The 12,844-nt window shown below is 44.5% G+C and overlaps 1 protein-coding gene across 1 annotated transcript in view; it reads right to left on the bottom strand.

Moving 5' to 3' along the window:
* Positions 1 to 1,397: 1,397 nt before the first annotated feature.
* Positions 1,398 to 12,844, bottom strand: part of LOC106810582 (protein kinase DC2-like) — a 54,510-nt gene continuing 43,063 nt past the window's right edge. The window contains exons 4-9 of the mRNA XM_014813977.1: positions 12,548 to 12,686; positions 11,988 to 12,107; positions 10,703 to 10,798; positions 10,072 to 10,129; positions 4,639 to 4,716; positions 1,398 to 4,025 (exon numbers count right to left, since the gene is read on the bottom strand). Of these exons, the coding sequence (XP_014669463.1) occupies positions 3,900 to 4,025; positions 4,639 to 4,716; positions 10,072 to 10,129; positions 10,703 to 10,798; positions 11,988 to 12,107; positions 12,548 to 12,686 (617 nt within the window). The 3' untranslated portion in view covers positions 1,398 to 3,899. The remainder of the gene's footprint in view (positions 4,026 to 4,638; positions 4,717 to 10,071; positions 10,130 to 10,702; positions 10,799 to 11,987; positions 12,108 to 12,547; positions 12,687 to 12,844) is intronic.

Genomic DNA, 12,844 nt, shown 5'->3' with positions numbered 1-12,844 from the left:
ATGATGTACTTTCCCATGGATGAAAATTGTATATGGACATTCCACTTCGTTACGTTACCGATAGCTACCAGACTGATAGGCCAGCTGTTGTGTGTTGTTTACATCTGCAGTACTGATGAATGTTTTAACAAAAATTACCCAATACGCAAAATATAGTGTCAGTCAGTATCAGTCATTTTCAAGTCTTGAGTCATATAAGAGGACGATAGTGAGAATGATTTCATTCACGGTGTAATATGCTGCATGATTTCATAGGATTGGCTCCAAAAACATGGCACTGACAGTTTTTATTTTCCATTTTAATTAATGGGGTTTAAATTTGTACTGTAAATGTTCATGAATAGGAGGGAATTGCAGCTAGATGTAATTAAAAACTTCAATTTTGCACAGTTGCGATATGTGCCTATTAGTTACATCGACATGGCCAAATGCAAGTGAAACTCCACGGAAAACTAAAGCCAACTGGGGCAAGCAAAACATTTGGATCTTTGTATCTACAACAGGCTGGGGCCAATTTGAAAGTACTATAAGTGTGTGGGCTGAAACTGATGCAGTACGGGAAAAAGTGGTCTCAAATGACTTTCTGCTCTACTAGTCCTACTTTAAGCTCACATTAGTGTTCACGTAGGCATAGTGGTGGTATTTTTGCTTTGTGTAGGTATGGCTTATATGCTAAAATTGGCAACTGCAGGTAAATGTGAATTTCTGGCTCCTGAATATATAAAATTAATCAAATCTAAATAGCAAAAGCAGTTCAGTCCATTGTTAACAGTCAACAAATCCATGTTTAACCCTCCTCTTGAGGGTCAAAAGGTTATCAGACACTTACTCTTCGCACGTCAGTGGAAAGCACATTTCATGGTCCTTTCAATAAAGCCATAAAAATGGTAGGTCACCGCTAAAACAAAAAAGTTTTTCAATCGCTCCGTCAGACCATGTCCTCAGAAAACGTCTAAAATCTGCCCTGTGCCCCATTTACCTTTGATATGTGACCTCCAATTTTGGCAGTGATGGCTTTTCCTACCATGATGCTATACACCGACTATCACGAGCCTAGGTCGAGCCATTTAGATTTGTGCCGCAATTCTGCATTTCCTCCCTATACCTTGAGTTAAGGAGGGAATGTTCCCCCTTCTTTTACACCTCTTGACCTTTGACCCCCAGCTTCGACATCCCAACTCGTTTTCGGATTACCCCCACGCCCCGAATATCGTGACCGTACGTCGAGCGGATAAGATTTGTGCCCAACTGTTGACGCACGGACGGACGCACGGACGCACACTCATGCGATTCTACAAGCTGCATCTGACTATGTCAGATGAGCTAAAAACCCAGTGTTATGAAATTCATCATATTTCAGTGTCTTCATTTTTTATACCAACAAAAACAAAGTAAAATAGGGTACTTTTCTTGTAATTTAATTTCACGTTACACTTACATTACAGGGTCAATATAAATTTAAACTCGAGCTTTACAAACAGCATTGCAAACGTTTGTATAAATTTACTTCCACCATCATTAGTGGCAGCACCATAGGATGTTACCCTGGATGTACCTGTACCAAACTTTAAACTGCGAAAACTTTATACATTGTATCATGATTGTATGTACATGTGTATAAGAACTGTGGAAAGCGATCTATCACTACAGTAACTGTTCCCGCTGAACATTATAATAAATAATTGCGCGTTTCCCTCAACATCAGTTTTGATAGAAAAATTGCATTGTATCCATTTTCATTTTCGATTCTTTGCTAGCATCCAAAGACCTATCAGTCGAAATCAGTAAAAATCAGAAGAATTTCGAGTCACAAGAGGTGGCCCTAGCAGTGTGTTGTGCTGAGAGGGTTGTGGTTCCTCCACAATCAAATGTAGTAAAAATATTTAACCAGGATAATGTGGAAAATGAGCACATACTTGTACTACAAAAGACAAAAGCTAAATATTTGCATACTGTCAATTTGCACTAACCCATTGGATACAACTTATGAACTTGATTGATATTAACAGTGTTGAACATCACTTCTAATAAATAGTGACTGTTGTTGCTCAACTGCGCATATAAAACAACTCATCATCATTCCACCCCTGAAAGATTGTTATCACCCATAAAAGAAACATTTCCACACACACACGCACCCACACACTATATATATATATATACGTATATATACATACATGCATAAATAATGAACCCATGTATATTGTAACAGCGCCATTTAGTATTGACTCGTTGAGCTTCTTCAGCAGATGTTCTTTATTTCACTGAAGTCCGAGTCTGAATTCCTATTAGTAAGAATACTAGCATAATTGTAGCCACGTGCCCCTACCAATATATATATATATATATATATTGCTATTATTATTTTAATAAAGGTTATGCCACATTATCGTCATCATCGTCATCATTATCGTCACTATCGAACATCAGCTGCGCGTGTTTAAATATAGACAGGCTCAATATTCATATATATATATATATATTATGTGCATATACTTTCAGTATAGGCAGTAGAGTTAAATCTGCTCACTATGCGAACGAAGCTTCTCTTGAATGTGGAATGTTAAACATCAATTTGATACACGACTATATAAGCAATAGTGCAGGTGTGGAGAAACGAACGCTGCTGCTAATAGGTGTCACCACCGGCGGCGCGACTTTTAAGTCTGGCGACTCAAAGCGGTGACACAAGTATCCCACCGTGGCACACGTAAACACGTGTGAGTGGGAGGGGGGAGTCGATAACAGCGAAAATCGCACCAGTTCTGAGCCAGTAAAGCGAGTTAGTTTATACAGCACGCAAATGGAATGCATGGCACTAGAAGTAGCGTTTCCACGGCAGCGCCTCTTGCGCCATGCAACGATATATTATGTCGTGTTATTCTGACATTCCGGATAAATAATATAAATATGTGACAGAGTATTCTTGGGGTTAGGCCTATGTACAGTACGTATTCGGCAACGCACAGCGGGCATTTCACACTCACAGTCTCACTCTTTCATACTATATGTTAGCATTGAATATATTGAGTATGTATCATTTAGTATTTTTTACATTCAGCAGCTTCCAATTTAACTCGCGACATCAGCAAGCACCCCTGCGTTTCGTAATTAATTAATTACCCCAATCCAAAAATCTATGGGTTTTACTCTTAATATGTTTCTCATGTCTACATCGTTTTTTATGGGAAAATCTTTACATTCATGATATCAAAACGGTTGTGACCATCTGATGTCAACCAGTTTTTTTTATTTTCTCACTTCATTTCATATATTTCTCTTTTTTGTTAATAATATCTACACCATAGGTACAAAAGTCGAAACCTACATTACCTTCATGACACAAGCACCGGTTCACCCTCTAATGGACTTGTTTTCAGCTGCGTGTATTGCTTGCTATATGGTAAAGGTTGTGGGTGTAGAGATAGACCATCGGAGACCGTTTTGTGGGAACGGGTGAATAATGATGTAGGACGGCCCACTACCTCTTCTGTTTGTTGGCAGGGGATGGGTGGTAGATAAACTCAGGTCGCTTCACGTGAGTATTTGTAGGTGGGGAAGGCAGTGGCGTTAGGAAAGGCTAAAATGTGTCTTGTTAAAATTTAGATTGGTATTATATCGTTTTCACGCACTCCTAACGTAATCAGTCATGCACTCATCCATCGCCACTCATCCTCCTCTAAACTACAGATCTGTACTTGTGACGGTTATTCCCGTGCAGCACTTCCAACATAATTACAGATCTGCAATACAGTTGCATGTCTTCCCACGTCAACATCTCCGCAAGTCACATTATAAAAACCTGCTGTTCCCACAGTGACATGCTGCTTGCGAGGGTTTGAACCATAGAAATAATATTCTACCTAGGCTCTGTATACATCTCCGTTGGTTGAACATCACTAAAAGTCCTTGAAGTGTTCGATATCTTCCCTCTGCGCTGGAGGTGGCTTGACAAAGTGGCTGTCGGGGTAATCTTCAAAGTTGCGCGTGTCGCCGTCGTGGGATATGTTGGGCACGATCGGTGGCTAGAGCAACGACAACGCAAAACTGCTTGTAACGAGTTCGGTAGCAACATGAACAGGATATAATCAGGAGTCTATCAATAGATTGATAGACTCCTGATATAATTACCTTACAATCGTTATTGCACCGACAGAAAAGTTGGGTATTTCGCTACGCGATCAGTACAATGCAATCAGCGGAACTATATTGTTAATACCTGGCGCACCTGTTGCTAAGCGTGCGTGCGTGCGTGCGTATTAGTGTGCATGCGTGCGTCACGGTGCGTGCGAATGTATGTGAATGCGGTTGGTGTGCGTGCGAGTGTGCGTGCGTGAGTGCGTGCGTGCGTGCGTGCGTGTGTGTGTGTGTGTTTGTATGAGGTTGGTGTGCTTGCGTGCGGGCATGGTAGCGTGCGAGTGTGTGCGTGTATGCGGTGGGTGTGCGTGTGTGCCTGGGTACGTGCGAGTGTGTGCGCGCGCGCGCTCGTTTCTTTGAGGTTCGTGTGCCTGCGTGCGTGGTAGCATGCGAGTGTGTGCGAGTGTGTGCGTGTATGTCTGTGTATGCGGTGGGTGTGCGTGCGTGAGTGGGTGCGTGCGAGTGTGTAAAGATCACTATAACAATAGAAGAGGCGAGTACCTGTAGCTTTCTCTGATAGACATCTGCCCAGGCTATACGTTTGAACCAGCGATGGTGCTTCACGTCTTCTGCACCTCTCTGCAAAGTCAATCACGATTGCTGCTAAGTTTCAACGATTGCACTACATACGATTGCACACAACGATTGCACTACAAGTACAACTAGACAGAGTGCACTCACGGAGAGTGCATACCTCCGCCAACGACATACGCCATACGCCATTCGACTCACGAACACACGAATAAGCCACGATATACGCCAGCGTACTGACATGTACACGCTGGCTTGCTGGCTTGCTGCTCGCTCGCTCGTTGCTGCTGCTCGCTCACATGTACACGCTCGCTGGCTCGCTGCGCTGGCTGGCTCACTGGCTGACGTGCTAACACACGAACACACTAAAGCCTAGCGGACACACCCGAGCAAAACGGGAAATTTTGTTTTCCAGCGTTTCGCGTTCTGCTCGGCGAGCAAGCGCACACACGCCACCCGACACAGCACACAGCTGAGCAAAACATACAGAAACACTGCGTACAGCGCTGCTGTCACATGACATCAAAAATAGCCATCCAATGGACATCCACTTTTGTGTGTCATGTGATATTTTTAAGGATATTGATTGGAGACCGTCTGTGGCGTTTCGCTGTGTAGCAGAACGATTGACGCACACACCCGAGCAAAACGTACGCTCAGGCGAAAACACGTTCCGCGAACCAAACATTGCTTGTTCAGCGAAACACGCACAGCTGAGCAATGTTTTTTGTTTCGGGAATCCGCACACAGCCACGAACATCGAGCGAAACACGTTTTGCTCCACGTTCAGGGTGTTTTGCTCGGGTGTGTGCGCTAGGCTTAACACACGAACACACGCACACGAGAGCGAAAACATAACCTCCTCCAACTCCGTTGGGCGGAGGTAAATAGGACGATTGTTGCTATGATTATTGCGTGCCAACACATGCTCATAAATTCATGTGCCGTGAAAATCAAACAGGTAATCAAACATTGCTTAGAATAATATCAGGAGTGAATAATAATAGAATAATAATGATATTCACTCCTGATAATATCAAGAGCACTTGATAATATTCAACAAGTGACTACACACGCGAGAAAGAAGCAACAGTTCCATTGTGTGTGCGTGCGTGCGTGCGTGCGTGCGTGCGTGCGTGTGTGCGTGTGTGGTGTCTGTGAGAGAGAGTGCACACGCGTGCGTGCGTGCGCGTATGTGCGCGCGTGTGCGTGTCTTCGTTATCTACTCTATAGTATTATATACTCTATATTATCTACTCTATATATTCGTACTCTATAGGCATGTGTGTGTGCGTGCGTGTGCGCGCGCGCGTGTGTGTAGCACCGGGTTGTAAGGGTGGGGTACGAGGCGTGTATGACATATACATTTGAAGTGGTGAGGTTAATGCTATAAGACGAGATGAGACTGCAGTTTTGCGTAACATGACTCAGTAAAGGCGTGTGTAAACATAAGTAAGTAATACACAAGACACGGCAAGGTTGGTTATAGGTTTACGAGGTGGAATGCGGTCTCTCCTGCTAGACAACGCACCTGCAATAGATTTACTCATGAATATGCCAAGATCGCTTCTACAGCCACACGGAGAAATTACCGCTCTCTATACCGTCGCAGCAGTGTGAACGCCCGGAATCATTGGATCGTTGCCCTGGCTAATTGAGTTCTAAGTGAAACCGTGCGTTGGTGCTACATCCTACGAATAGACGCTGATATGCTGGCAAGACGGTTGGTATACCGCTCTCGGTTTCCATCAGCCACGGTCATATTGCCTCTATTTATACACATACACACGGCGTACAGACGAACAGGATGTATAAATAAATCGATTAATATATATATATATATATATATATATATATTTATTCATTTATACATTCCTTTATGCTGTAATCTTATATGATGATAGCGTAGAATTTCAATAAGATTTGCGCATAGATGCGATTATATCAGGAGTGTCATATAATATAGAACATGATATAATCTATATTATGAAACTCCTGATTATATTTTAGACAGAAATAGAATACAGCACAGACGTATTACGTAGAAGTATTGAGGCTATTAGACACGGAACAACCGTAGTGTATACAATATGTTCTGCCAGGCACTGAGTTATTGTATTATTTCTCCTGGCCAATAAGGTCTGTGAGGTGGTAATTTTTTTGAAAAAATGGTGCAATTATAAGCTATTTTGGTGCATTATAAGCACTGTTCTATGGAAGAACAGTGATTTTCGTCAGCGAGGCGGTGTTTTGGACAAATTTCTGTGTGGCGGTTGAGAATTTGAGTCAATGCAGGGGAAACACTGGAAATTATTTCTATAACATGCACGCACGCACGCACGCACGCACGCACGCACACACGCACGCACACACGCAAGCACGCATGCACGTACGCACAAACACAGCCTTATTATGCACATTTCGAGTGTCCTTATATATTTTGGCTTGTGGAACGGCCACAATTATTTACTTTCACTTCTTCATTCACTAGATATTGAGGTAGGTAGGTAGATGCCAGGATAGATGGATGGATAGATAGATAGATAGATAGATAGATAGATAGATAGATAGATAGATAGATAGGTACGTATGTAGGTAGATAGGTAGGTAGGTAGGTAGGTAGGTAGGTAGGTAGGTAGGTAGGTAGGTAGGCAGGTAGGTAGGTAGGTAGGTAGGTACGTACGTAGGTAGGTAGGTAGGTAGGCAGGTAGGTAGGTAGGTAGGTATGTAGGTAGTTAGGTAGGTAGGTAGGTAGGTAGGTAGGTAGTTAGGTAGGTAGATACGTAGGTAGATAGATAAATAGCTAGCTAGCTAGCTAGCTAGATAGATATATAAATAGATAGATAGATAGATGGATGGATGGATGGATGGATGGATGGATGGATGGATGGATGGATGGATGGATGGATGGATGGATGGATGGATGGATGGATGGATGGATGGATGGATGGATGGATGGATGGATGGATGGATGGATAGGTAGGTAGGTAGGTAGGTAGGTGGGTAGGTAGGTAGGTGGGTAGGTAGGTAGGTGGGTAGGTAGTTAGGTAGGTAGATAGATAGATAAATAAATATATATATATATAGGGTTCTAGGACAAATACCCCCCGGACAATCACCCCCGGACAATTACCCCTCCGGACACTTTACCCACCGGACAATTACCCCACGGACAATCACCCCCCGACATCACTCGGGCCCCGCGATCAATACCTCCCCGGACATTTACCCGCGCGGACAATTACCGCCGCCGAGACATTTCCCCCGGACATTACCCTCGACATTTACCCGCGGACATTTTCCCCCCCCGACAATCCCCACCGGGACATTTACCCCAGGACTTACCTCCCAGACCATTTACCCCCGGACATTTACCCCCGCGGCATTTACCCCTGGACATTTCCCAGGATCATTTACGCCCTCGAACATTTACTCCCCGACTGTTACCCCCCGGACAATTACCCCCGTGACATTTATCCCCGCGGATATACCCACAGGAACATTTATCCGGGCAAATTACCCCCAGGCATTTACTGCCCAGGAGATTATCCCAGGACATTACCCCGTCGCAATCACCCCCAGACTTTACCTCCCCGGACAATCACACACCGGATATTTACCCATCCGACCTGTATCAATTATTATTATTGTTTTTAAAGTATTAAACACAGTTTATTATCATGTATGTTGAAGCAGTGATCAGGGAGAGTCGAGAGGAGGGTAAGATGTGTGGAGGAGAGGGGAGAAGGGGAGAAGGTTGGTGAGGAGAGGGGCGAAGGATGGAGGAGATGGAGAGGAAGGAAGAGGAGGTGGAGGAGGAAAAGGAAGAGGAGGAAGAAGTGAGAGGAGGCGGAGAAAGCTGGGGAAGGAGAGGGAGAAGGTGTGATGCGGAAGGAGGGGGAAGGTGGAGAGGATGCCAAGGAGAGGAGGAGAGGAGGTGGAGGAGGAAGCAGGAGAGGGGATGGAGGGAGGAGGAGGGTGAGAAGGTGGTGGGGGAGGAGGGGGAGAAGGTGGGAGGAGGAGGAGGGGAAGTGGAGGAAGGAGAGGTAAAAGGAAAGGAGGTGGATGGAGGAGGAGAAGGAGGATGGGGAGAACGTGGAGAAGGTGGTCGGAGGACAGAGGAGGGTGAGAAAGTGAGAGAGGAGGAAGGGGAGAAGGTGAGGCAGGAGAAGGAAGAGGAGGAGAGGAAAGTGAAAGGAGAAAGTAGGAGGAGGGGAGAACGTGGGGAAACATGTGGTGAAGGAGGGGGAGGAGGGAGAAGGTGGAGGAGGAGGGCGGTAAAGAAGAGGAGGTACGGAGGGCCAAGTGGTGGAGGAAAGATGAGAGGAGGGTGAGAGGAGGAGGAGGTGAGGAGAGAAGGAGGAGAGGTAGGCGTGAGGAGAGGATGGGCAAGAAAGTGGATGGAGAAGGTGGGGAAGGAGGAGGGGAGAAGGGGGGGAGGAGAAGGAGGAGAGGAAGAAGGAGGTGAGGAGGGGAGGAGGTAAGGAGAGGCGCCTCTACTTCCTCCTCTCCTCTCCTCCATACACATTCTCCTCGCTCCTCTTCCCTCTCCTCAACACACCTGCACTTCTCTACCTTCTCTACACTCTCCTCTGCCCCTCCTAACTCTCCTCTCCCTACTTTTTCCGTCGTCTGCTCTAATCTCCTCATCCTAAGAATGTCCAGGGTAATTGTGGGCCGGGGTAATTGTCCGGCGGGTGATTGATCCGGACCAGAGGGGTCAATTGTCGTGGGTAAATTGTCCGGGGATGTGATTTGTCCCGGGGGCGTATTCCGGGTGGGAAATGTCCGGGGGTAATTGTCTGGGGCGCAATGGCACGGGGTAATTGTCCGGGGGTAATTCGGAGGTGATTGTCGGGGGTAATTTTTGTCCGATACCGATATATAATAGATAGAAAAACTAGATATGAATAGATAGAGGGAAGAGAGAGAGGAGTAGAGAATCGGCCGAGGGGGGAGATGTGAAAGTAGGTAAGTTTGCAGGATGGAGGTGGCTTAAAATACATGGAACACAAACTTCGTGTGAAAAATTGGCTCAATAAGCACATATATTAGCTTGAACATGCAATATATAATTTGTAAAATTTGCATTTCATGTACGGGTAGATGAGGGTTAGTAAGGTGGCCTGCACCCGGTTTATGGCATTGATCCAGAGTGCGAGTGAACAGATTGACTTCCCTCGATTGCTTAGCATAATATTACATAGTACTACAGAATATAAGTGATTGCGTAACATATCACTCGCAGCAACATTACGTTCTAAGAATTATGTAGCACATAGTGACACATCACCACGAACGCAAGGGGTAACCAAAGACCATATATACTTCTATAGGGTATATAGGGTCTTTGGGGGTAATTATGTGCCATGACATAAACAGTGAGTTTCTTGCTCAGCTAACCTTCATGTTTCCTAACCGCCGTGTTCTATCCTGAACAAGAAGCTTCCGTATCAAGTCCCTGTAATGACACAAATGTAACAACTCAAGAGGGGACATAATGCTGACGTTTAAAAACGAGACAGATTACACCCGCATTATCATATGACCGAATTGATTATTTCAGGGGTTAATAATGACAAATTTGTCATCATTTTGCCAAATTTGTCATTTCCCCTGATTAGTTCTTTTGGCTTCAGTTTAACAACAGCTAAACCATAAAAACGTTCTCCTTACACATAGTAACAAGCAATAATCGAGTGATATTATGCGTAAATTGAGTGCAATGTACTTTAGCATAGCTTTCTGTGCTGATGCAAGGAAATCCTCTACCCCACACACTACACCCAGTCGCACACCACTCACACCTCTTCCTACGTGAAGTGCAATTCGACTACTTAGCTTCGTTACTATGATGTAACTCTAACAGTCAACAGCTGCTTTTTATAATCGATGGGTGCCACATTCACAAATCAAACCTTTCATAAAAGATTTTACTTGATCAACACTACCGCAGAATGCAATGACGTGCATACATACGTGAGCTTGTGGTTTATTATATCTGCAAAAAAATCGTGCGCAATTTCAAACTTACTTTGCGACAAGGTCAATGTGTTTTGGCCACTCAATCACTCCTGTCAGTATCTTCTCATATATTCCAAAGGGGTTATCGTCAAAAAACGGAGGATACCTTGTAATATGAAAAAAAAGAATTCACCCATCAACCAGCAGCATGAACCATGTATACAAATTCAGTCAACTGCTTAGCATCTCGTGCCAGTTTACCAATGGAATAGATATGTAAAATGAAACAAGAATGTTGAAACTATAAATTGATATAGAAGAATATGCAAGATGATTCGCATTAATAACTATGGCTAACAAGTGCCGCAGAGCGACAGCGCTCAACTGACGTGTACTGTAGCCAGGTATTCTTCTGATAAAAACACACGGGGCAACCGAATCAAGTGCGCCCTCCTGCCACCGCGTTCGCGCTCAGACATATTATCTAGGATACTACTAATACAGATCTAAAATCTATGATAGGCTTTGGCTAATACCTACTGGTAGTACAGTAATAAAGATACAGCTGCTGTAAACTTTAATGACTTCGCTATTAACATGTTATCATGGATAGCGTTCAAGCGGAGCGTAGTGGTGTGGTGGGGGAGGGTGGGAAGGGGGTAGGAGGGGGAGGGAGGGTGGAGGGGCGGGTGAAGGGGGCTCTAATAGCAAAACAGTTCAGTTCTTTGTTAACAGGCAACAAATCCATGTTTAACCCTCCTCTTGAGGGTCAAAAGGTTATCAGACACTTACTCTTCGCACGTCAGCGAAAGGTAGATTTCATGGTCCTTTCAATAAAGTGATAAAAACGGTAGGTCAGCGCTGAAACAAAAAAGTTTTGCACTCGGTCCGTTAGACCATGTCCTCAGAAATGTCTGATATCTGACCTTTCCCAACTGCCCTTTGACCTGTGACCTCCAATTTTGCACTGGTGATGGGTTTCCTCCCCATCACACTTTACATCGAATATTAAAAGCGTAGGTCAAGCCGTTGAAATTTGTGCCACAATTCCGTATTTCCTCCTATACCTTAAGTTAAGGGGGAAATATTCCCCCTCCATTGACACATCTTGACCTTTGACCCCCCAAATTCGACATCCCGAGTCCTTTTCGCGATCCCCCCCGACGTCCCGAATATCAAGACTGTACGTCGAGCGGTTAAGATTTGTGCCCAACTGTTGACGGACGGACAGACGGACGGACAGACAGACGGACAATCATGCGATTCTACAAGAATCTAAAAACTCAGAACCGAGTAGTGTTGCTGAAATATATATCACGACTAGACAACAAATCAAACCTGGAAACTTGGCTCACCCTATAAGCATCTCGTATATAAGGATTCCTAGTGCCCACCAGTCAACGGCTTTGTTGTGGCCTTTACTCTGTATGATCTCGGGAGCCAAGTACTCTGGTGTGCCACATAACGTCCAGGTTCTACAACGTAAATGTTCACAAATGTACTCAATGTTGAATCAAAACATGTCGGATGCATCGATAGCAGAGTCGGGATGTGTGTGCACCAGCACCACGGCATGATAAACGACATAATGGATATGAAACGAGGATATCGGGTGGTTATACTTCAACCGTACCGTATATGGTACCGTATATGGTACCAACAAATTTCCGCTAGAGAATTCACAACTCATAGCTAAGAGAAAACAGCTCTTAATTCTGTTCCTCCCTTTTTACCAATCATTTGTGACCCTATTGTCTGTAATCTCGTGGTAATCGGTTAGTATATGGTGCATTCTCTCTTAAGGACGTGCAATGGAGTTTTAACATGTGTGGGTAGCAGCACTACGAGGGAAGAAGTCATTTATCTCTACACACAAAGATCTGGGTGTCAGGCGTCCTGGCACTTGAGATATTACCTGTCTTCAAGTTTCTTTGCAAATCCAAAATCTGTGATCTTAAGGTGACCTTCCTTGTCAAGCAGCAGGTTTTCCGGCTTCATGTCCCGGTAGACTATAGCGAGGGCGTGTAGATATTCGAGTGCGGACACGATCTCAGCTGCAGGAAATTGTCGCGAATCAATATTTACATCAAGCAGTGGCGCTCTTAGCTTTCTATATCCGTCGATATGAAATTAAGACGCCAGTGCGGCAACGTACCCTCTTGGGGATGAATTTCGAGAAACAGTGCGACGCTATGGTACACAGCTGACAAGA

The sequence above is a fragment of the Priapulus caudatus genome, unplaced genomic scaffold, assembly GCF_000485595.1.
Source record: "Priapulus caudatus unplaced genomic scaffold, Priapulus_caudatus-5.0.1 Scaffold455, whole genome shotgun sequence".
In the NCBI taxonomy this organism is placed as follows: domain Eukaryota; kingdom Metazoa; phylum Priapulida; class Priapulimorpha; order Priapulimorphida; family Priapulidae; genus Priapulus; species Priapulus caudatus.
Note: the sequence above shows the minus strand (reverse complement) of the source record. Positions and strands in the feature narration are given on the sequence as shown.